At 42.0% G+C, this 24939-nt stretch overlaps 2 protein-coding genes across 3 annotated transcripts in view; one reads left to right on the top strand and one right to left on the bottom strand.

The window, feature by feature from the left end:
• Positions 1 to 9280, bottom strand: part of tubgcp2 (tubulin gamma complex component 2) — a 39576-nt gene extending 30296 nt beyond the window's left edge. Inside the window, exons 1-4 of one of the 2 annotated variants that reach the window (XM_078530763.1) lie at positions 9235 to 9280; positions 4585 to 4743; positions 3910 to 4038; positions 2 to 178 (exon numbers count right to left, since the gene is read on the bottom strand). In XM_078530763.1, the coding sequence (XP_078386889.1) occupies positions 2 to 178; positions 3910 to 4038; positions 4585 to 4734 (456 nt within the window). In that variant the 5' untranslated portion in view covers positions 4735 to 4743; positions 9235 to 9280. Of the gene's footprint in view, position 1; positions 179 to 3909; positions 4039 to 4584; positions 4744 to 7130; positions 7270 to 9234 lie in introns of those variants that run through there. The other variant, XM_078530764.1, reaches the window with a different exon arrangement.
• Positions 9281 to 10096: 816 nt separating this feature from the next.
• Positions 10097 to 20370, top strand: znf511 (zinc finger protein 511; the record flags this gene model as incomplete). Its single annotated transcript, XM_078530520.1, has 6 exons — positions 10097 to 10273; positions 11930 to 12000; positions 12134 to 12335; positions 16588 to 16712; positions 18674 to 18916; positions 20038 to 20370. Coding segments are annotated over 6 exons (888 nt in total), but the record flags the coding sequence as incomplete, so codon positions are not given.
• Positions 20371 to 24939: the final 4569 nt, after the last annotated feature.

The raw sequence follows: 24939 nt of genomic DNA, 5'->3' as shown, positions 1-24939 counted from the left end.
CCTGTTGTGAACTTGAGGCGGTAGTGACACTACCGAGCTGTTTTCGGAGTTCTTCAAGTTCTTGTATAGAGAGTTTGGCAGTTGTCGTCGGGACACTGAATGTTGCACTACTGCTAGCTAAGACATTGGATGAATGTTCTGCTCTGTCCTTGGCATTCTGTTGCAAGTACTGCAGCGTCTGCAATAAAATGAAAGATAAATCTGCTTTTAAGCTCACAGCATTTAAATGTTTATTGCAAACGCTTACAGCTCACAACTTCATGGCTATAATTGTTACCATAGATGTCGGCCTATAAGTCAACCTTTGAAGCTTCAAAAAATTCCACCAAAAACAGGATTTGATTTGTACGCCAGGTGTAAAAGTGAACCGCCGGCATGGGTGGTTGCCATCTTTGTGATCTGCCATACGAGGTCTGCTCTGTGTGAGCGTGTCTGAAGAACTCCCGTGCACCTTCGCAACATAGCCTGTATCAGCTGCTTGATCCCTTCCACCCAGTTATAAGGTACTGGTAAGTAAAACATCCATATTTGGGGAGAAAGATTGAGGCCGAGTACGAATGTGAGTATAGCATGTCGTGGCAGAAAGAGGGGGGTGGGGGTCGACTTAAAAGGTGCATATGAAAAAATATATTTTTGGGGCAAAAATGGGGTCATCTTATACACTGCGATCTAAAGATAATCAATAGGCCGTACAAGACAACATGCCCTTCACCATTTTTGTGAAACTGAATTACTGAAATTTATTTTTTTCCTAAGCAAGAGCTTCTCGCCCTGCCCTACCTTTCCTAATTCTAATGCTCAGGAAAAAAAAGTGTGTTTTTTATGGATCTGTGTGAATAATTGTCAAAAACAGCAACAGGATAGAAAAAAAAATCTGCCCTGTTATATAACTTTTATAGAATGCATTGAAAATAGATTTTCTTCAGAGATTTCAGTGTAATGCTGTCATCCCAAACTATTTTTAAAAAAAAAATGACCTGCACACAAGAGCCAAGGTGTTGCATCAATAATGGCCTTGATTCTCACCAAGGAAAACATGAAGTTTGCTTGATGTACTTTGCTATGCATTGTGAATTATCAAATGAGCTGTGTCTATATTATCATTGGTTTGCATTTCCAAATTCTCAGTCTCGTGCTTTAGAATAAGTTTGCCCAGTGCACATTTGACAATAGCAAAACTCAAGACTATTTAGGGTGGTGAAGAACACTAGTGATCCAACATGCTTTGCCATGGAATGGCAAGGTGTGAATATGCACTGCTGCAAACTCTCCCACAACCCTTAGCTTGCCCAGTGACGGTCAAGTCGCTAAGTCCCCCTCATGTACCTTTTACCAGCTGCCTTCAGGACAGCATTAGTACAGGCATGGGAGCAGATCACCTCAACACTCCCTTGGTCAGAGAAAGTAGGCGGCATTAACAGAGGGCCTAAAGAAAAAGAAAATGACTGAAAAATGATAAATGAAAAGATTATTTCCCAACATTACGTAGTATTGCTGGGACAACAGGAATTACTAACCACTGTCTGGCATGCCAGATAACAAATATTAGCCATCTAGAAAACACAATTGGAAAAATAAAATGTGATCTACATGATAAAAATGCCAATTCTTATGGAATCAAATTTAAAAATGCTGGGAAGATTCAGGCAGCCCTAGTGGGGAGATGTCAAGTGACCTGCTGACGTTTTCCGGCCTTTTCTGTTTTTATTTCTAGTTTCCAGCATCTGCAGAATGTTTCCTTTTCCAAACTGTTCAGTTCTACAAATTGTTAATTGCATGTTTCCCAGGAAAAACATTTCCTATAGACAGAGACTCAAACTCAATGAGACTTACCAAAATAAAATTCTACCCTCAGCAAGCTAACGGTGTCACAACAATCTATCAATGTATCAGGTTAGTATAAATTTAATCTAGTTTGTCCAAATCACTACATAGAACGTTTAGCACAGCAAAATGTCTAAACAACTTCACACTTGGGGGTCAGAGAGGATTTGCAGGAGTGGACAAGAATTTTGAAGCATACACGATGAGGGGTAGAGAATCCAGTATTCAGTGAGGGAAATGGATGAAGTTGGATAGAGATACTATTAATAGACACTAGTAACAGGAATTGAAGTTAAGATAAGTATGACAAAAGCTTGAAAATTAGAATATTGCTTCTTTTTTTTGCATCATTGAAAGTAATTTTGATTTATAGGTGCCCTGATTTGCTTTAATTTTACGACAGCTGTAGTTAGTTTTATTGAAGAGAGTGGAAACATTGCATTTAATTTACTAGAGTGATGTGAAAACATCATCACTGCTGACTGATGACAAGTATAGTCAAGACAAACTAACCAGGCCACAGTTTGACAATGTATGGGTAACATCAGTGCTGAAACGGTGCCACAAAAGCTACACAAGCACCATCTGTAAAATGGGGTGCATCATAGGGAGCCATATGTCAATGCTACAAACCGCAAGAAGAGAAATGCAAATTCCCATTTTTGTTTTTTGCAAATCCACCTATGATTAAGTTAATTCAAGAAGAACTCTATTTTCTCTATTGGCTGTGTCACAGTGACTAAGCTGCTGGAATTTACAGGGTCAAGGGAGAAGAGAGATTTGTTCCCAAATTCATGAATTTCCACCCTGACACAGCCTTCAGATCAAAAGTCAGTTGGAAAAAAGAAAATATCAGAACACCTGTCACCAGAATTCATTGTGTTGTCAACATTCAAATAGATCTGTATACTAGCAGGCATGTTTAGTCAAACTGACAGGAACATTACGTGGTAAGGAAGAGGGTGGGGGATCTTTTGAAGCACTTTTAGTAATAGCTAATAGATTGTGTGGAACTGGGTACACAGAATGCATTATCAATTTGTTTTGAAGTTAGCAGGTACGTTAAGGAAAACTTGCTCCTTTCACACTATGCTCCACTGCACAGCAAGGAATGCAACCAGGTTTCACATCACGTGGTGCCTAATGTGGGAATATGAGAGGTTATCCACTTTGGCAGGAAGAATAGAAAGGCAGAATAGTATTTAAATGGAGAGAGACTGCAGAATGCTGCAGGACAGAGGGATCTGGGTGCCCTTGTCCATGAGTCACAAAAAGCTAGCGTGCAGGTACAGCAAGTAATTAGGAAGGCAAATGGAATGTTGGCCCTTAGTGCAAGGGGGATGGAGTATAAAAGTAGGGAAGTCTTGCTACAACTGTAAAGGACATTGTGAGGCCACATCTGGAGTATTATGTACAGTTCTGGTCTCCTTAAGGTGGGATATACTTTCATTGGAAGCAATTCAGGGAAGGTTCACTGGGCTGATTCCTGAGACGAAGGGGTTGTCTTATGAGTAAAAGTTGAGCAGGTTGGGCCTATACTCATCGGAGTTTAGAAGAATAAGAGGTGATCTTATTGAAACATAAAAGATTCTGAGTCGGGCTTGACGGGGTGGATGCTGAGAGGACGTTTCCTGTTGTGGGGGAATCTGGAACTAGGAGGCACAGTTTAAAAATAAAGGGTCTCCCATTTAAGATAGAGATGAGGAGGAATTTCTTCTCTCAGAGGGTCGTTAGCCTTTGGAATTGTCTTCCCCAGAAAGAAGTGGAGGCTGGGTCATTGAATATACTCAACACTGAGTTAGACAGATTTTTGATCAACAAAAGTGATTCAAGTTTTTTGGATACAGGCAGGAAAATGGAGCTAAGAGCAGAGTCAGGTCAGCCACAATCTTACTGAATGGCAGGGCAGGCTCAATGAGCAGAATGGCCTACAACCGGATTCCAAACAACTGAGCAATCTCATGGGTATATTTATCAAACAATTCTAATCATCACTTCAATAAATGTAGTACTAGGAAGCTGACAGATCCATGATATAAAAAGGTGTCAATTTTACAGCAAAGCATATCTTTAAAGATTCATTACCTCTTTATCTTCGGTAAGTTTTGATAACAGGTAAACCAATGGATCCACGTTCCGAACATTTATTGATTTCAGCTCATCGTATTTCCTAAGAAATTCCTCGGGAGTTCTTGAAAACTCCGCTATTTTTACCTAACATTAAAAAAAAATGCATTTGCATTTAATAAGTGTATGCACAGCAGTGTTCTCTGTTCGATCCCCCTCAATCAATCCTGTAGCCTTGACCCTGGCCATTATTCTTTGTCAGCCATACACATGGTTGTCAAAGTCAGGTGGCTGAAACTCAATATCCAATTTCTCCTTCCACATACCACTGCATAAGAAATCCCAGCCTTTGTTCAGCAACTCCACTCAGTAGCAGCTGTACGCAGGTGTTCAAGTGTGAAATCCAACTTCATCACCCCTCTCACACAGCACCAAAGGAGGCTATTTGGCTCAACATGCCTGTGCAGGCTCTCTCTATTAATCCCATTTCTCTGTGCTCTCCCTATTGCCCTGCAAATTTTTCCCCTTCAAGTATGTATCCAATTTCCATTTGAAAGTTATTATTGAATCTGCTTCCACCACCCTTTCAAGCAGCACATTTCAGATCATAACCATTTAAATATTTAAAAGACAGCAATTCAAGTTACTAGAAAGTGAAGCAGATAATTCATGGATCCTTGCTAGACATATTACCTTTGCACTATGGGAAGAGACAGTAGTTGTGACGTATGGAGTTCTATTTTTTTGAAGGAGATCAATGTACACTTCAGCTCCATCACCGCCACGAACTCGAAGCAAACTGAGCAGTTCATTGACATCGTGGTGAATTCGGAATTCACTCATGATTCCTTCCTGTGTTAACAAGAAACTAAGAATGCTGAAAAAGTCGACCGAGAACTTCAGAATTTCATTCCATCATAACTGTATCCTTGATTATATATCAGTGCAATATTTCACAGCCTTGTATCTTACAAGGCTGGTTTGCATTGCTCCAAGAAAGATGCATGAAACAAAGAAACCAAAACGAGAGAGGTGGCAGATGTGATGAAACAGGGAAACAGTGTTACGTTCCAAACTCTCTACTTATGATGCTATTTTAAATATACGCTAGAGCTCCCTTTTAACTAATAAAAATGTTCCAAATTTCTGAAGGTTATATGAGAGTAGACAATGTTTGTACTGAAATAAAGGAATTAAAAAGGCAAGAACTTTCAGGTAAGAATCACAGGTGTAAAGTGAATAGTTTAGGGGAGCCATTTCACAGGTTTACATCTACAACGTGTTACTAAGCTACACCTGATCTCACCTGTAATTTGTATGAAAACATGAAACCAAAGCAGAATGGTTAGGGGCAATAGGTTGCATATACATCCCAAGGCTAACTTTCCACCAAAGTATGAAACAAAACTACCTGTGCTAATTAAGGGGAGTGTACTGCTGCTGTAATATTTAGAGAACATTCAGAGTTGAAACTAAGAATCCCCCAATTCCCACTGTATTATTCATCAGGTATATAGTTAACTACAAATTCAGCAATTATAGCTGGCACCTCTCCACATGCAGATAACAGCCTGAAATCATTAGCACATTGTAGGTAAAGATAGCTTTTCATAACTTTCAGCAAGACATTTTTTAAATTCTGGAACCATTAAACCTGAGCACAAATTACTAATCTGAACACCAGTTTCTACAGTCCATATTTTGTAGAAAGAACATCTCAGAACCACTAACTTGTGCATAAATTACAACCACTGGAAACACTGATGTTTGAATTTTAGTAACACACATTCATCTCTGTCAAGAAATGTCTTGTTTACGAGACCCTAATCATCAGTTAAATAAATTAAGCTGCAGTGAGATACATTAACCAAGTTACAAAAAGAAAACCTTGTAAAATTTTAGTTTGGAAAATAATATTTAAAAACCGACAAATTGCAGTATAGCTTATACAAATAAAACAGACTTGAAAATTAAGGTGGTCTGTATAAGTTCAACAGTATTCATTCATAATGTGTGGATCCTTGGGTGTTGCCCTCAAGTGAGCCAGTGCATACAGCACTGAAATGCAGAATGTGTTATAAATTGACCTGACTGTTGCTGGTGGCAACCAGAGAAAACAAGTTTTGAGAGCAATGATGTTTATTCAAACATTGGGAATATCATTTTTCATCTCCTTCCCTTTCAATATCTGGTTTATTAATTTCTATCTTTTGTCCTCTATGATTTCCATTCCTCCTTTTGCATTCCTAACTGCCCTCTTTCTTTCACTTTTGGCTCTCTCAGTCACTCCTTCTCAATTCCTGCTATCTTATTTCATTACTCCTTCATGCTCTCTCTCTCTGTTATTGGGATTACATATTGTCTCAAACTCAATGTTGCATCAACTGAATCTTTCAGGGTAAAAAACCTAGTTTAAAATTTCTTCACAACTTTACAACATCAGTGCACCCTGCATCAACCTGTTGATAAATCCATTAATCAGATAATCATTGTGCCTTTTAAAAAAAAAAGTTTTAATATTTACATGTGCTCATGGAATGGAATGCAATTGTTTTTTTCGCAATGCACCAATATAACTTGCACTGCCCACAACAATTTTGCACTATTTGCAACGTCTCAGATACTGAAGTCCATGTCCAAATGCAGCAAGACCTGGACAATATCCAGGCTTGGGCTGACAAGTGGCAAGTAACATTTGCGTCACACAAATGCCAGGCAATGACCGTCTCCAATGACAGGGAATCTAACCATCGCCTCTTGACGTTGAATGGCATTACCATCACTGAATCCATCACGATCAACATCCTGGGGGTTACCATTGACCAGAAACTGAACTGGACAAGCCATATAAATACTGTAGCTACAAGAGTAGGTCAGAGGCTAGGAATCCTGTGAGGTGTAACTCACCTCCTGACTCCCCAAAGCCTGTCCACCATCTACAAGGCACAAGTCAGAAATGTGATGGAATACTCCCCACTTGCCTGGATGAGTGCTGCTCCCACAACACTCAAGAAGCTTGACACCATCTAGGACAAAGCAGCCCATCCATAAACATTCACTCCCTCCACCACCGACGCACAGTAGCAGCAGTGTGTACCATCTACAAGATGCACTGCAGGAATTCACCAAGGCTCCTTAGGCATCACCTTCTAAACTCGTGACCACTACCATCTAGAAAGACAAGGGCAGCAGATAGATGGGAACACCACCACCTGGAAGCTCCCCTCCAAGTCACTCACCATCCTGACTTGGAAATCTATCGCCGTTCCTTCACTGTCACTGGGTCAAAATCCTGGAATTCCCTCCCTAACAGTACTGAGTGTACCTACACCACATGGACTGCAGCAGTTCAAGAAGGCAGCTCACCACCACCTTCTCAAGGGCAATAAATGCTGGCCCAGCCAGTGAAGCCCACATCCTGTGAATGAATAAAAAAGTTTTTACCATAGTACAACATTTAATAAGAGTACTATTAATAAATATTTTTGAAACTAAGCCAAAGAATGAGATATCAATCAGACGGCCAAAAGTTAAAGAAGGTGGTTATAGGAGTGGGGGGATTTAGGGAGGGAATTCCAGAGATTAGGGGCCAAGGTAGGTGAAATTACAACTAATGGCGGACTAACAAAAATTTAGTCCTGAAGAGGCATATTGCCTCAAAACATTAACTCTGTCTCTCCACAGATGCTGCCAGACTAGATCAGATTTTCCAGCACTTCCTGTTTTTTATTTCAGATCGCCAGCAGCCACCAGTATTTTGCTTTTAATGCAATTAAAATTGGGCATGAGCAAGATGCTAGAATTGGTGGAGCACAGAAGAAGTGACCAGGTGTGTAGATGAGGGCAATGCATTTGACGTAGTCTGCTTGGACTTCAGCAAGGCTTTTGATAAGATCCCGCATGGGAAACTGATAACAAAGGTAAGAGCCCATGGGATCCAAGGCAATTTGGCAAATTGGATCCAGAATTGGTTGAGGGGCAGGAAGCAGAGGGTGATGGTTGAGGGGTGTTTTTGTGACTGGATGCCTGTATCCAGTGGGGTTCCACAGGGATCGGTGTTGGGTCCCTTCCTGTTTGTGGTACATATAAACGATTTAGACTTGAATGTAGGAGGGTTGGTCAGTAAATTCACAGATGACACGAAAATTGGTGGGATGGTAAATAGTGAGGAGGATAGCCTTAGATTACAGGAGGATATAGATAAGCTGGTCAGATGGGTTGATCAGTGGCAAATGGAATTTAATCTGGATAAGTGTGAAGTGAAGCACTTGGCAGGGCAAACAAGGCATGGGAATACACGATGAATGGTTGGACCCTGGGAAGTACCGAGGATCAGAGGGACCTTGGTGTGCATGTCCGCTGGTCCCTTAAGGTAGCGGGACAGGAAGATAAGGTGGTTAAGAAGGCAAATGGGATACTTGCCTTTATTAGCCGAGGCATAGAATATAAGAGAAGGGAGTTTTGGTGGAACTGTATAAAACGCTGGTTAGGCCACAGCTAGAGTATTGCATGCAGTTCTGGAATCCGCATTATAGGAAGGATGTGATTGCATTAGAGAGAGTGCAGAGATTTACCAGGATGTTGCCTGGGCTGGAGAGTTTTAGTTATGAGGAGAGATTGGATAGACTGGGATTATTTTCGCTGGACCAGAGGAGATTGAGGGGGGGGGGACATGATTGAGGTCTATAAAATTATGAGGGGCATAGATAGGATAGACAGGAAGGAACTTTTCCTCTTGGCGGAGGGACCAATAACCAGGGGGCATAGATTTAAGGTAAGGGACAGGAGGTTTAGAGGGGATGTGAGGAAGAATTTTTTCACCCAGAGGGTGGTGGGAATCTGGAACTCACTGCCTGAAAGGGTGGTAGAGGCAGAAACACGCAAAACATTTAAGAATATTTGGATGTGCACTTGCGATGCCATGACATAGAAGGCTATGGGCCTAGTGCTGGAAAATGGGATTAGAGCAGTTAGGTACTTGTTTGACCGGCACAGCCTCGATGGGCTGAAGGGCCTTTTTCTGTGCTGTAGACCTCTGTGACTCGGTGGCAAGAGATCTTGAAGGCTTGCAGGACTGGAGGAGGTTACAGAGGCGGTGGAGGGATTTGTAAACAAGATTTTTTTTAAAAAGCGGGGAAGCTGGAAGGAGGTGGGTGTGCACCTGCTGGGAGTGTCCCAAAACTTGCAGCGCCGGGATGCACCTGCTGCAGAATAAAATGCAACAAGCCTTGGTGAGATTTATCTTCAGGCGTGAATCACATCGAGGGAGTAGCAGCCATGGAGGTGTCTGTTCAAATTTAACTTCAAAACAGTGTCAGTATGATTGAGAGCAAAACAACTCACATTAAAATAAAGGAGAGCTGCAGAATTACTTAAAAACACAACCAAGTAGAGGATGGGGATCCCCTCCTTCCTCTGTCTGATGGTCTCTCTCTCTGTGTGTTTACCGCCCGCCCGCCGGGTTTATTTTAGGCTGAGAGTTGGCCTCCCGGACCAGGGGCTCTCACAGTAACCGGGAGTTATACCGCCAGCCCCAGGGTGATGGCCAGCGGCGGCCTTCCCGCCCGGGCGGGCGGGCCCAATTACAGAAACAAACAAACAAACAAACAAACAAACGTCGGGTGGGCCGGCAGCGAGCTCGCGCTCTGCTTCAAACTGCCGGAGGGCGAGAGGCCCGGCCAGGCCCAGGCCCAGCCCCGGCCAGCAGCTCCTCCCCGCTCTCACTCCGGCCCAGGCCCAGACCGACCCTCACCTCTTGACCGCTCCACTTACACCACACAAACCGGCCCCTGCGCCGTGGTGCAACCTTCCCTCTGGAAAAGTCGAAGCTCCGCCGCTCCGTTCCGCCTGGATTTTAGACCAAAAAAAAGGGGGGAGGGGGGCGGGGCAGGACGGCCGGGAAGACGTGATTCCAGCGGGCGCTAGGACCCGGCAGGGGAGGGAGGGTGGTAAAGCGCACGCGTTCTGGAACCAATGGCCAGGCGACGGTTACGACGCACACGTACTAGAGCCATTTGGCCGGGGGGGGGGCGGGGTGACGGTCAATGCGCGTGCGTGCTAGGGCCATTTTAGCCGGGTGACGATTTCAACGCACGCGTGCTAGAGCCATTTGATCGGCCGACGGTTACTGCACAGGCGCGCTAGAGACGTTGGCCTGGAGATGGTGAATGCGCGCGCGTGCCACTGTCCGGGTTGACGGTCGCTGCACACGCGCAGTAGAGCCGCCGGCCGGTTGGCGCTGCTCGGGAGCCAGGCCGAGGGCCTGGAGTCGACGGTGGCGGGCGCTGAGGGTGGAGGCGACGGGGAGTCGGAGCTGCTGCCGTCACCTTTTACCTTCAGCTCCAGGAGGATCTTCCTGCAGAAGGAGGACGAATTCTTCGAAGTAGGTAATGGTGGTGGTGGCCCTTAAAGCGAAAGCCATAAGGAGTAGCGGGGAGAGGGGGAGCTGGTGCCGCGGTTAATCTCTATCCATCACCCAATGTCAATAAAGCAGATGATCAGCTCATTCCCTCATTGCTGTCTGTGGGATCTTGCTATGCGTAAATGGGCTGCTGTGTTCCTTTAAAAAAAAAGAGAAAAAGCAATTGCATTTCTCCAGCTCCTTTTCACGAGCTCAGGACGTCCCAAAGTGTTTTTTTTTAAACAGCCAATGAAGCATTTTTAAAAGTGTAGTCTGTGCTGTAATGTGGGAAGCAAGGCAGCTAATTAGTGCACAGCAAGATCCCACAAGCAGCAATTTTGTCAATGACCAGATAATCTATCTAGGTCATGTTCATTGAGGGGGGAAACATTGGCCAGGACACCAGGGAGAAGTCCCCTGCTACACTGCAAACACATAAGGGAATTGTCACTGGATCGTCTTCAGTGCTGCTAAACAAGATCTATAATTTCCCCATGCATGTCACCTTAAGGGTTTCACACCACATCTAAGCTGCTGACAGTGAGAAGTCTACTGAACTTTCTTGAGGCTTCCTTTTCTACCAACTTTTACAGGTTTCCTTACAGGTAGTTTGCCCTCGAATAGATCAGAAATTGTGAAGCAGCCAAGGAGTTAAAAAAATTTTCAACTGTGGGGCAATTTGGCAAGTTAGAATATAGACAAATGGTCAAGTTATGTATAAAAAGTTTTTGATGGAGATGAGAAAAGGAGTCGAGTCATGCATGATCCCCTGAGCTATCTCTATAGATTTTTAAATGCTTTGGGCAATTTATATTGAGCCAATGTCTTTAATATTTATGCATCTAATTCAGCATTAACAAAATAAAATAGGCCAACGTTTCGAGGGTCAAATTTAAACTTTTGTTAAATTTTCTACAAAAGTAATAGGTACTGTAATAACTCCATGTCGGTGTCATTTCTGGACCATAAGGTAAGGAGCATCGTAAACCAGCCAATTTGCACAGATGCCTAAGTTGGTTCTTAAATAGCGAGTGCTGGGATTGTGACAGTGCAACAAATATGATTCCTTACCCTCTAAACCAAATGACCTTAGAAACAAGTGGAGTTGAAATGTGCCTTGCTAAAGTGCAACTAAATCTCATGGACACCCATAGCTGATTGTTACTTCCAGTCTCACTGTTAGATGCTGTTCTTGGTTGATTAAAAAAAATAAACAATATTCTTTTGACAGCCTGTGAGCACACAGTAAAAGATAAGCCTTATTATTGGGTGCCCTTGTAGGCTGATCTGCTGGCAGCCAGTTCATAGGAACTATGTTCTAGGCCGCTTATACAGCAATCGGTTTTACTGGGTGCTGATAACGTAGCAAAGTTGATGATTTCATTGTCGTCTTATGGCACGACCTCCAGTTGGGCTCCACAGCCTCATCCAATAGTTCAATTGTTTTGGCTTATAGGTGCATTACTGTGTTTGATCATCTCTTGATGCTGGTTAAATTAGCCAATTAGCTGCACCATTAGGTTTATGCCAATAAAGGATTAAAGTTTGTGTGTAACTGATCAACTTGTAACTATTGAAAACAGCAGTTATCAAACCAATGATTTACAGAAAATAATTTCACTTTTTATTTTGTTTTAGGATGGTGATATCCATAGACATTTATATCTGCGAAATGCCTTAACAAGTGTGGGAGAAGTGGAAAGACCCAAGTAAGTATAGCTATTTGCTTTTAAGGATTGCCCCTTTTCTAATTCTATTGCAAGAAAACTATTTGAATTTTCCCTCTTTTGTTTTTTCCTGAAGTGCTAACTTGTGCATATACATTTGTTTTACTTCATTTAGGGTTTCTGAATTCTGCTGCCATATAGCAGGTTGCAGTCAACTGTTTGATACCCTAGAAAACTATGAACATCATTATAATACATTCCACCGCAATGTTTGTTCCTCCTGCAAGCGCTCTTTCCCGTCCAGTCATCTGTTGGATATTCACATCCTGGAATGGCATGACTCACTTTTCCAAATTCTGGCAGCAAAACAGAACATGGTAAGTGATTAAATTGCTGAAAAATGAGACATGCTTTTGAAGCTTTTCATTTTGCACTCATTAGGACAGATGCAAGTATACCAAAGGGGACAACAATTTACATTGTGAGAGAAACAGGGTGTTGATTGGTTGGCAAGTGGACTTTGATTGGTTCAAGTGTTGCCATGGAGAATGCACCAGGGAACAGTTACTCCCAAAGCTATTGTTTATCTTCACTGGTCAGTATTCACATTGGGATTCTTACAGTTGCATGCGCTATAAGATTGGTCTTATCAAAACCTCGTAAATAGGGACTGAGCCATTTGCTCACTGTACAAGTTGATGCCAAAATAGGGCACATCAGCACTATCCTGTGGGATATTGGCTACCTCAGTCAGATGATTACTTGCAGTATATCACGCAAACTCATGATCGGGCCTAAGGCCGTCACTTCCAGACCTGAAAAGTACCCGTTTACCTCCAATTACCCTGGAAGGGTAAGGTGTCTCAAAAGTTTGAGCAACAGATGAAGCTAGCTGTTTCACACTGCTACTATGCAGTAACAACACAAATGGTATTCTCCATTAACAGGATACTGCTGTCAAACCAAAAAGACACTCTGCTTGATACACAGATAAGTAATCTGGTATATGAATTTCAGTGCCGGTGTGATGCCAGGTATGTAGGTTGTACGTCCCAATGACTGGTGGATCATAACACACAGCACATCCCTTCGGCTGTTCGCAACAAGCAAAGTATTGACTGTACTCCACCAACAAGTGCTTGCAAAACTCAGAATAGTGTCCAACGTCAGATGTGATTCCATGATTGGGCAGCACTTACTGAACAATCCAGAGTGTGCCAACAATTGCATTAACAACCAATTTAAGATTATCAGCCGGGCCCTGAAAAGTGGCTCAATTACGCTTGCTACAAGATTCATATCTTCACACGCAGGGACCAATCCTCTGCAGGCAATAGGAATTTGTCACGGCATTGTGTCTTTTCAGTTTAATAAAAAAGTGACCTTACTGTTCCCTGGTGCATTTCCCATGGCACGTCTCGACCAATCAGTCGCCTTTGCCAACTGATCAACACCCTGCTTCTCACGCAGTATAAATTGTTGTTACCTTTGAAATTTGGTATTCTTGCATCTGTCCTGATGAGTGCAAAATGAAAAGCTTTGGCGGCATGTCTTTTTTTCCAGCAATACTGGGTTACTATGACTATAAAACTCTAAATCTTGAGTTGTTCACTGCTCTGTGTTAAATAAGTGTGCATTTATGTATAATTTAAAGAACAGAGCTGCTTGAAATCCATGCAGATCCAAGTACAGATCTGCCTAAAGTGGCAGGATGATCCAGGAATCTCATAACTTCTGTAAATGCTATACAGTGATTATGTACAGTTTTAAGAGGAACCATTTGGGTACAGATAACTCGGGGTACATTGTGGCTGTTGAGTTGGAAGAAATGAAGGTAAACACTTTGTGTTATAAGATGCACCAGTAATCCAAATTAATCAAGACAAGGTTACGTCAGTGTTAGAGATCAGAATTGAGTGAAGAAATTTCTCCTCATCTCAGTTCTAAATGGCCTACCCTGTACTGTGACCCCATGTTAATGTTAATGCAAAATAAAGGAGAATTCATCAGGGAACAGCCACATTAGGAAACACTAAGTAGAGGACAAAAGGAAAGAATGACAATTTCATTGGTCAGAAGAAATAAGTGTCACTTAAGTAAAGAGTTGAGGCGCTGGAGATTTGATAGTCCTTTTATCGTGGCAGTGAAGCAAACTGCTCCCTCCACTCAGAAAAGTCTAGGTGTTGCTAACTTTCATTTTCAGAGGGTGGTGAACCTGTGGATTTCTCTACCACAGAAAGCTGTGGAGGCCAAGCCACTGAATACATTTAAGACAGAAATAGATAGATTTTGAGACTCTAAAGGCATCAAGGGGTACGGGGACAGAGCAGGAGCATGGCGTTGAGAAAGAGGATCAGCCATATTGAATGGCGGAGCAGGCCTGGAGGGGCCGAATGACCTACTCCTGTTTCTATTTTCTATGTCTATGTCTAGCTTAGCGTTGTCTTTTTGGTGGTTTTCAAATGTGATTTTGATGCCCCTTTTCTCTTGGTTTGATGTCTTGATTAGAACTTTCATTTATATAGTGCCATTCACATCCGCAGGCTGTCGCAAAGCACTTCACAGCCAATGAAAGAGTATTGAAGCACAGAATCTTTTGTAATGCAGGACAAAGCAGCAGCTAATTTACATACAAGATCCGACAAACAGCAATGGCATAAATGACCAAATTCTTGTTTGAGATGTTGGTTGCATGGTAAATGTTGGGCCTGACATCTGTCCTTTGAATGGTGCCATGAAATCTTTTATGACCATCAAAGAGGGCTGACAGGGCCTTAAATAAGCACCTCAACCAAGTACAGCACCTCTGACAGTGGAGCAGTCCCTTAGTACAGCGCTGAAGTGTCAGCCTAGATTGAGTGCTCAGGTTTCTAATGAACCCTCTGATTCTCAGGAAAGTATGCTACCACTGTGCCAAAACTATCACCCAAGTATGATTTATACAGTATTATGACCCTGTTAGGGACCAGTAACTTTTTGTTTAAAGTAGACAAAGTTTGAAATCCCAGTTACCCACTAAGAGAATAAAGGCATAGGATTCCACGCTTTTAAACTTGCAGAGTAAACTTTAGTATACAAAGTTAGCAAAGTAAAACAATCTACAATGTCTATCTTATACTCTAACATTTAGAATTAACATGAGTTAAATATGAAATAATAGGCAAACTGTGGTCGAACACATCACACTGCATATTAAATGGTGGATGCGATCAAGACAAGTCCCATGAATTTGTCATCAACCCACCAAGTTGTCAGTGACCACTGAGTCACAAAATCATGTTAAAACTCTTGTCTCCCTCATGAAGGCTTTCAACTTCTCACTTTCGATGAACTAGCCTCTGAATTCCCTTGAAAGCCACTCTGACTCAGACTGCCTCAATGACTACGGACTTCCCAATACCTCAGTCTCTTCTGAGACAGTTTTCCATGGGATTCACAAAGCTGAACTTCTGTCTCTAATTACTGGCACACTACTGTTAGCTTCACTAAGCTGGTGCTGCCCCTGGGTTTCTCCAAACTCTAGACTCACAGTTGCATCGAACTATAAATGGCTACCAGGGCTTCTCTGAGCCCTAACTGCCTGGAGCCTGCTAACAGTTATCAGGGCTTCTCTCTGAGCTGCAAACCTCACGTGGTCCAAACTGCCAAGGACCCTCTCTCTTAGCAGGTGCACAGATAAATTGAAGCAAGAGAACCTTCTTAAGCTCCATCCATCTCCATGACATCATAGCCTTTCAGGGGCCTTTCAGGGTTCACAATGCTTTTAAACTAATTTAGCTCTAACTTCCAAAACAAAACATCTCTCTGGACTGCACTTCTGTGCAAGCATTGTAGACATCACATCTCCAGCCCTGCAGCTAAGTAAGCCCATCTGCTGTTTTATGATCTTATCTTCCTAGCTGTTAACCCCTTAAGTCAACATGGCCCAACCTTTAATTGTAGTAGACTCCAAGCTGCTTTAGTTGTATTTATCTTATTTTGTACAGTTAAACTTTATTCTCCCTAAAACTAAACATTAACTCTTGAATAATAACATGAACCATGGACTAGATATTCATCACAACAGTATTTTAATTGTGATTAGACATGTAGTAAACAAGGAAGCAAAACCACTTGCCAGTTAAAGTCAGGATATGATACAGGATTTTGCAAGTGTCAACTGAAGAAGACACTGATCCTGTCCCAAATTGCAGCTGGAAGGGAGTTGTAGCATAGCTGGGAAGGACGCCCCACAACTGTGAACATGTATCCGTGTCGCCACACTGCCCCAATAGTGAAACAAGAGGCCCAGGATGAGCCAGAAAGGTGAAGTTGGCTCTTGCCTTCTGCCCCTAGGAAGGCAAATGCCCCTGTGCAAAAAGTCATTGGCATCTCTTAGATTGATTACCTTTCCTGGAGAAATTTTTGAGAATTCTCAAGAGTATCCCTGTGATAGTCTGGGAATTCCCAAAGACGTGCCCCCTTGAAGTAACTCACTCACATTTCCCAAGCTGGGATTGTATGCTGCGATCCACAGGACAGTATAAGGTTTGTCTCCAAATTACTGCCATCCCACCCCATCACGGTGGGTCCCTACGATTTCCTGATCAATGTGTTTGTAGCTCAGCTGCTTTTTTTTTTATTTTCCAGTATGTATGTTTGGTGGAGAGTTGTACAGAAAAATTCAAGGCTTCCAGTGACCGGAAAAAGCATTTGATCAAAGTTCATGGTTATCCACCTGACTTTAGATTTGACAAACCAAAGAAACCAAAACGGTAAGAAAATTGTTCTCTGCAGGTGAGGGTTTATGTCGAACTTACTGGGGTGAGTTAATAAACTAAACAAAAATGTGTTTTGCCTCACAGGTCTATAGAGCCATGCTTCTCAAATGTCTTTCCTTTTAGTTCTACTTCAATGCCTTATTATCTTAGAATGCTAATTGGCTGCTGGGCAATCAGTTGAAAGCGAATTTTGATAAGCTTGTTGTAAAGAATTGTCAGTTATTAATCCTTCATAAGTGAGAGTAAGAGAATCAGAGAATAATGGAGCACAGAAGGAAACCATTCAACTCTTTGTGCCTGTGCTAGCACTATGTTAGAACTATCAAATTAATCCCATTCTCCTCTTTCCACTAAGTCATGTCATTTCTTTCCCTTCAAGTATTTATCCAATTCACTTTTGAATGTTACTATTGAATCTACTTCCATTACTTTCCCAGACAGTGCAATCCAGATCACAACAACTCACTTTGTAAGAAAATGTTTCCTCACGTCACATGTGATTCTTTTGCCATTCACCTTAAATCTGTGTCCCCTTGTTTCTAAAACCAGAAACTGTTTCTCTTTATTTGCTCTATCAAAACCATTAATGATTTTGAACACCTCCATCAAATCCCCTCTTAACCTTCTCTGCTCTAAGGAGAACAGTGCCAGCTTCTCCAGTTCCTCCACATTAACTGAAGTCTCTCATCCTTGGTGCCTTCTAGTATATCACTTCTGCATCCTCTCCATGGCCTTTACTTTGTTCCTAAAGTGTAGTGCCCAGAACGGAACAAAATACACCTATTGTGGCCTAATCAGTGTGTTATGAAACATGTTTTCCCTGTTTATGTACTCTGTTCTTCTAACAATTAGTAAAGCCAAGAGTCCGATTTCTTTTTTTTCAACAGTCCTTTCCGCATGTTGTGCCACCTTCAATGATTTGATTACGTACGCCCCAGGTCTCCCTGTTCCTGCACCCCCTTTAAAATTGCACCATTTAGTTCATATTGCCTCACCTCATTCTTCCTACCAAAATGTATCACTTAATTGCATTAAATTTTATCTGCCATTTGTCTGCCATTCCACCAGTCGATGTCCTACTGAAGTCTGATATCATTGCCCTTGCTATTTACTACATTTCTGAGTTTCTTATCATCAACAAGCCTTGAAATTTTGCCTTATATACACAGGTCCAGGCTATTTATATCAAAAAGATCAATGGTCCTTGGATAACTCCCTCATTCTGAAAAACAGCCATTTACCACCACTTGCTTTCTGTCCCTTAACCATACTGCCACTGTCTCTTTAATCCCATGGGCTTTAATTTTGCTAACAAGTGGTGCTTGGCAAATACCTTTTGAAAGTCTGCATACACAACATCAACTACCTGCATCAACCCTCTCCATTACTTCATCAAAGAACTCGGTCAAGTTAGTGAAATATGACATGTCTATAACACATCCATGCTAACTCCCATTCATTAATTGTACTTTTCTTCATGCCAATTAATTTTGCTTCAGATTAACCCAATGTCACCCATTAGCAAAATTCCCTTTGTAGACGCGAGTTTTCTGCCTCACAAAAACAGTTCTAGTAAGATTCGGAATATAACCAACCATGGTGGGATAGAGTCTCAGTTTTCAGAAACTGAGTCACAGACAGAAAAAAGCAATGTATACATTGAAATGTTATTGGAATAATCTTTCATTGCTATTGGTAGTGGGGTTCTGTACTGCCCGTCAGGTTCCATCACGTGCCTGGAATTGATGATGAGGTGAGTAGCGTATCCCTGCATCAGTCACAGAACTAGCTGCCCAGGCTGAACAGTTCAGCTGTGTGGCATTAAAAGCCACAGACCCAGCCAGGCCATATTCTTGTGTTCATTTAAAAGCTTAAGTGCTAAACGTGAATTTCAAATCCTAGACCATTTTGAAAGTAGTAATTTTGTTGTGCTACTCTTCAATGTGACAGTACAGGAAAGCAAACGGGCTTTCTTTCTTCCTGCCCCACAGCAATCAAAAGAATCAAGACAAGAGCTCACACGACATGGATGTGGAAACATCCAGTTGCCAAAAAGAAACAACTGATATTTTCTGCGGAACATCCACAGAATCAATGGACCATGTGTCTGTAGAAACAATGGAAGCGGAGAGTCCATCTGTGTCAGGACAAGAGAAATCCAACACCACAGTGCAGCAAAGGCCGTCCTACTCTTACAGGTTACAGTCCTGCTACCATTATTACTTTTAACTTTTAAGTACAGAAGAATAAGAGTAACATTGTGAGCATCACCTTATCTTTATTTAAAACATATATAGTAAAAATACTTAAATTATGCCGTCATTTCAATGTGCGTTGACAGTCAGTTTTGTGGTATGTTTTTTTTTAAACCCTAGTTTCATAGTGCAAAATGTAATGGTTGTAATCATGTTGGGAAAACATGGCCAGAAGTTACAGAACTTCATTGGTAGTTTCAGACATCCTATGGTTTAATTTCCCCATCTATCTCAAAGCCACTGAAGTTCAGTTCCACAGGTGCTATCTGCCTTCCAGTATCTCTGTCCAAATGGCAGTTCTTCACAGATACTTAGACAGTCAGCATTAAAGAAAAGTTTTACTGTGGGAGGTGTCATAGCTGAACCAATCCCGTCCTTGCCTGGTATCTAAGCTTGCCTGGATGAGTACAAATCCAACAACACTCAAGAAGTGCGACCCCATCCAGGATAAAGCAGCCTGCTTGATTGGCACCGCATCCACCATCTTAAATTTTTACTACTGATGCACAGTGGCGGTGGTGTGTACCATCTGCAAGATGCACTTCAGCAACTCACCAAGGCTCCATTGACAGCATCTTCCAAACCTGCGACCTCTATTATCTAGAAGGACAAGGGTAGTAGATGCATGGTAACACCACCGCCTGGAAGTTCCCCTCCAAGCCACACGCCATCCTGACTTGGAACAATATCATTGTTCCTTCACTGTCACTGGGTCAAAATCCTGGAACCCCACTCCCTAACAGCACCGTGGGTGTACCTACACCACGTGGACTACAGCGGTTCAAGGAGGCAGCTCACCACCACCTTCTCAAGGGCAAATAGGGATGGGCAATAAATGCTGGCCCAGCCAGCGAAGCCCACATCCTGTGAAAGAATTTTAAAAAGTGACTGGGTCATGGTTGGAGGTGGGAACCTGGGCTGACATTTTCTTTTTGCCACCTTCATAGACTTGAGCACCGAGCACCATCACCACTCCCTTGGTTGAGCTAACTCAGTAAAGACTGAATATGAAGCCTGGTCCTTCCTGATCTCAATGGCTCAGTTTTCTCTGTTTTTCCTTTTAGGGTGCCAGCAACAATTTGTTTTGGCCATGGATCAGTCCGTGGCTTTAAGAATCCAAGGAGAAAGAAGTGACCTGTGTTTTGAATTAACTCGTCACTGGATACTAGAACAATGTGCTGTAAAAGGCATTAGTTCAAAATATGAACTTGGAGGAACATTTTGTCATGATTCTCCTGATCAGTGGGAACGATCTCGGCCTCCAAGACGCAATCAGATACAATTATCGGTCATTGTGGTCGCAAGTGTTTTTTTCCCAAAAGGATCGTACTATTCAGAAAACAGATACGTATTTATTAATTATTACCAAAATAAATCATCTGCTTTTCATTTCTGTGCATCTTTATTGAAGACCCGTCATTTCCAAACAAATTTCCACTGCTTTCTGTATAGGGTATTCAAGTAGAAAAATTGAAATTAGATTGTGCTGTACAAGTTTTCAGATGAGACGTTAAATCGAGGCCTTGTCTTCCCTCTCGAGAGGATGTTAAAGAGATCAGAACTAAGTTCACAAAATATTTTCTGGCGAAATGATTGCCAGTTTGGGATTTGTAACTTTATAAAAATATTGACCAAGCCAACAGCTTATTTTATTTGCTGATTTGCACATTTGTCATTTGTTACCAAATGAATCAAACTACTTTTGATTTAACCTGGTTTATTATTTGGGTATTTATTACTTCACTGGTAAATCCTGATTTTGGCTATATTACTATACTTCTCCCAAATGGGTACATACCACCCTGAAGTCTAACAGATTGAGACGTAACACTGATGTGCGCAATATTTTTAATTGATATGCATAGCTCAATACGATTAAAGTCTCTTGCGTCAAATATATAAAATATGCAGGCTGGCACAAACTTGTAACAGAAAATAATCTTGTCCTACTTTTAGTTATAGGCGCAAATAAAGAATGAGTCATCCTGGGTGAAATATGGAATGGGGAGAGGTCCTACAGGAAGCACAATGAATTCAAAAGCTGCAATTGACCTGCAAATTGCTGAATTAATTTCTTTAAGATGATTCTAGTCATGACTGTGATTGTTTTTGCCGCTTGAAATGAAGGGCATAAATGAATTTCATAACGCTAAGACATAGAAAATTAAATAATTTGCACCAAAATCATTAAATTTTCCAAGATGGATATTTTTGTAAGAAATTTCCCACTTTGGCCTGCCCTTCTCTCTGGGCTTTAGTCTGAGGATTATTAATTCGCTGAGCTTTGTGTGCTGTGGATTGTCAATGTTTGAACAGAATGCGAGAAAGATGCAGAATGGGAGTTATCATCTTTACCTCTCTCTATTAAACTACAATACTCAGGATGCACCATGCCAACCCATATCACAGTATAACAGTGGAAAAGAATCACTGGTCCAGGATTCCCTTTTCCCATTGACAAATTGAGTTGGAGAGTGAGATGAATCAAGAATCCTCTTACACAGATTCTGTGGCACTACAGTATGCAGATTGCACCATCACAATCTACATCACATGACAACCACACATAACATTCATAAATATTTAAAGATGCTTTTCCAGCAACATTTTGTATAGTTTAAGCTATTAAAGCCTATATAAAGCCCAAAGATACTTTGTATGAGGTTTTTCTTTGTGTCAACGGGTGTTTGGATCAGAACCGGGCCTGAAGGTAATGTTTGAGGTCATTTGAAACTGGGCCTCATGCTCTAATGCCAGTCAGCCAGACCTAGATAGTGCTAAATGACCATATCCCCAAGTGCTATTCATTGGAAACTCACTGGTGTAGTGCTGCGCCAGTGATGGTTTTAGCAAGAACTGCCAATTCTTTGTGGAAGTGAGGAGTAGAAGGTCTTTTAGAATTGTGTAATAAGGACCAGTGCATGGGCTATTTTACAATGATCGGCACAAACACAAAACAATCCACCTCTCAATTCATTGGCAGGATGTGAGCATTGTTAGCCAAGCCAGAACAGGCCAATATTTACTGCTTATGGTGGTGATAAGCTACTTTCTGGATCACAACCAAATAGCTTGCATTCCAGAGAGCAGTTAAAAGCCAACCACATTGCTGTGGTCTTAGAGTCACATATAGGCCAGACTGGGTGAGGATGGCAGATTTTCTCCCTTAAAGAGCATCAGCGAAGCAGAGGGTTTTTTTTAATGACAATCCAAGTAACTTCATGGTCACCAGCACTGAGATGGTGGGATTTGAACACATATCTCCAGATTATTACTCCAGTCACAGTACTGTTAGCATACCCTTTGCCTACCCACAAGCGATAACATGGGAGATCAGAATACATCTAAATTCAGAACTCCTAAATAAAATCGCCCTAATGCACCTCAAAGATTGAAGGGCGTGGAACTGTTTAGTCTCTGAACAGAATAGTTTGGTCATAGCAGTAGGAATTACCTGACTGTTGACTATCCTGTGCAGTCTGACATCCAGAGGAAATTGAAAAAAGGGCATCGCCAATGCTGCTTGCTTATTACATTTAGGAAGCATTCCAGGTTCTATGGAGATTGGGTATGAGAATAGAAACTGTGTTCCAGCCAGCTTTGCTGGTATAAATGTTTAATGAAGCTTTGCCTATAGATTCCTGGGAAAATGTACTTCCTGATTTGGGACTGAGCCATAGAGACCAAGAAAGTCCCAAGTTTTGTCTGTGCTGAGTTAGCTATTTTCATTCCAGCCACTAAAATTAGGTCACCATTTCTTGCCAAGGAATTTGCAATTCTGAAACAAAGCGGAAAATTAGCAATGGCTCCAGCTCCTGTTTGACAACCGATGACTTCCTGGAAACTGCGCACACATTAATGGCCAGCGTGGTGAGGATTAGGGTTGTTCTCTCTTGTCCAATAGCTTTTGGACACCGGCCCTGCCGCCTCACACGAAGACTGGCCCTTTCTCCCATGGATCCGCGTCTCAGCATCAGTCACTACCTCCAAGAAAAACATGTGAAGAGAAAGGGGACTATTATACACCGGGTTTAGAGAGGGTAACATGCTTCACAATATGGTGTAAAGGAATTATTTTTGATTTTGGAAGCAGGATTACGAACACTCGACAAACTGACGGCAGGAGCAATGACGCTCATAAATGCACCGTTAACTTTAAGGTGCATGGTACAATAATGTACGTCCTAACTCATGCATTTAATTGCTGCTTCCTATTTATCTCCATCATATAGCTCCAGCCCAACGCCTATATACACTTCCATTAGATTTACTTACAATTTGGATACGTGATGAGATGCCCTCTGATTATTTGTTTTTTGAATCACTTTTTTTTTTGCCTTGGTGATAAAGGTAGAAATTTACAATCCGCAGCCAACTCTTGAGCGAAGTATTAATCATTAAATTAGTTAATAATCCAACAGAACCAAATCCCCAGGGCAGTGACCAGTGTGAATATGAGTGGGTGGGGAGGGGGGGGCGAGTGAACTAATATAAATTGGCAACAAAAACAGAATTACCTGGAAAAACTCAGCAGGTCTGGAGTTTTTCCAGGTAATTCTGTTTTTGTTTTGGATTTCCAGCATCCGCAGTAGCTTTTAGCTTTTTGTTTTTATCTCTGAATATAAATTGGCCTTGGATTGTAGAGCTTGTCTGGTTTTTTTTGTGTGGGGGTGAGGGGTATATGGTCCATGTCTACGCAAATTATGCAAAAATGCATGTCTGGGAACCTCAAATGTTTTCATTTCAGGGAGCTAAGCTATGAATGAATAAACTATGAGTGTAAATATAGTCAATTGCTAAAAAAAGAGGTATGCGGTGGCACAGACTGAGACAGGCTCGGATACTGTCGGGGGTTCAAAGCACCGCCGTACAAGACCAATGCGGGGTGGGGGGGTGGAGGGGTGTTGGAATCTGGGCTGCAGATTGGCCAAACAACAGACAAGCGGGTTATGCGTGAGGCGGCCGCTAGATGGGACTATTGCACCATGTTTGGAAGACCAGAGCGCTGGGCAGAGACAGACAGACAGACTGGAGGCTTGTTGGGACTGACATGTCGGGCCCCCTCTCTCTGCAATAACTTGTTTGAGGTGTGCGGAAAGTAGAGGTTTTTTTTTAATCGCTTTTATCTGGGAAACGACCCCGAGCTCGCGGATTGGTGGTGATGTAGGCTCTTATCATGTTTGGACTTTCTTCTCAAAAGTTCTGCCCCTCAACCCGGGACCCCACAAAGTTTCGCCAACTTCTCCGCTTGGCCCGGGACAGGCAGGGGGGCGAGGAGTAACCGGGAGAGACGGTCCCTCCTCATTAAAGTGACCATCCAAACCCCGCTTGCAGCCTCCTCCTTCCGAAAACAACCTGGATTTAAAACTTTCATTGGCTGAGCCTCGGGAAAAAATTAAATCTCAAAAAAATGTCCTTTTAAGTAACAATTTAACCAGGTTTAAAACGCTTATAATTGCAAAATTAGTGATTAAGACTCGCTAAACATCATAACAATAGATTGAACCATTGATTTATGATCGGCGATTCTAATTTGAGCAGATTTTTTAAAAATTGAGTATTAAGAGGCAAATTTCATGTGAGCGATGGGCACCAACATTATAAACAGGAGAAATCGCGTTTCACAAAGAAACGACTCCCGGACTCCGGCCAGTGAAAAATAAACCAGCCTGTCCAACAATAACCCACCAGCGACTCTCGACTGGATCATAAATCACTGGGTCCAAAATAGGGGGAAAAAATTAAATCTCAAAAAAATGTCCTTTTAAGTAACAATTTAACCAGGTTTAAAACGCTTATAATTGCAAAATTAGTGATTAAGACTCGCTAAACATCATAACAATAGATTGAACCATTGATTTATGATCGGCGATTCTAATTTGAGCAGATTTTTAAAAAAAATGGAGTTGAAATAGCCGTTAGTGAATGTTGTTGGAAGTTTAATGTATTAATGTTGGGGTGAACTC

This window comes from Cetorhinus maximus, chromosome 27, assembly GCF_964194155.1.
Source record: "Cetorhinus maximus chromosome 27, sCetMax3.hap1.1, whole genome shotgun sequence".
Taxonomy (NCBI): domain Eukaryota; kingdom Metazoa; phylum Chordata; class Chondrichthyes; order Lamniformes; family Cetorhinidae; genus Cetorhinus; species Cetorhinus maximus.
Note: the sequence above shows the minus strand (reverse complement) of the source record. Positions and strands in the feature narration are given on the sequence as shown.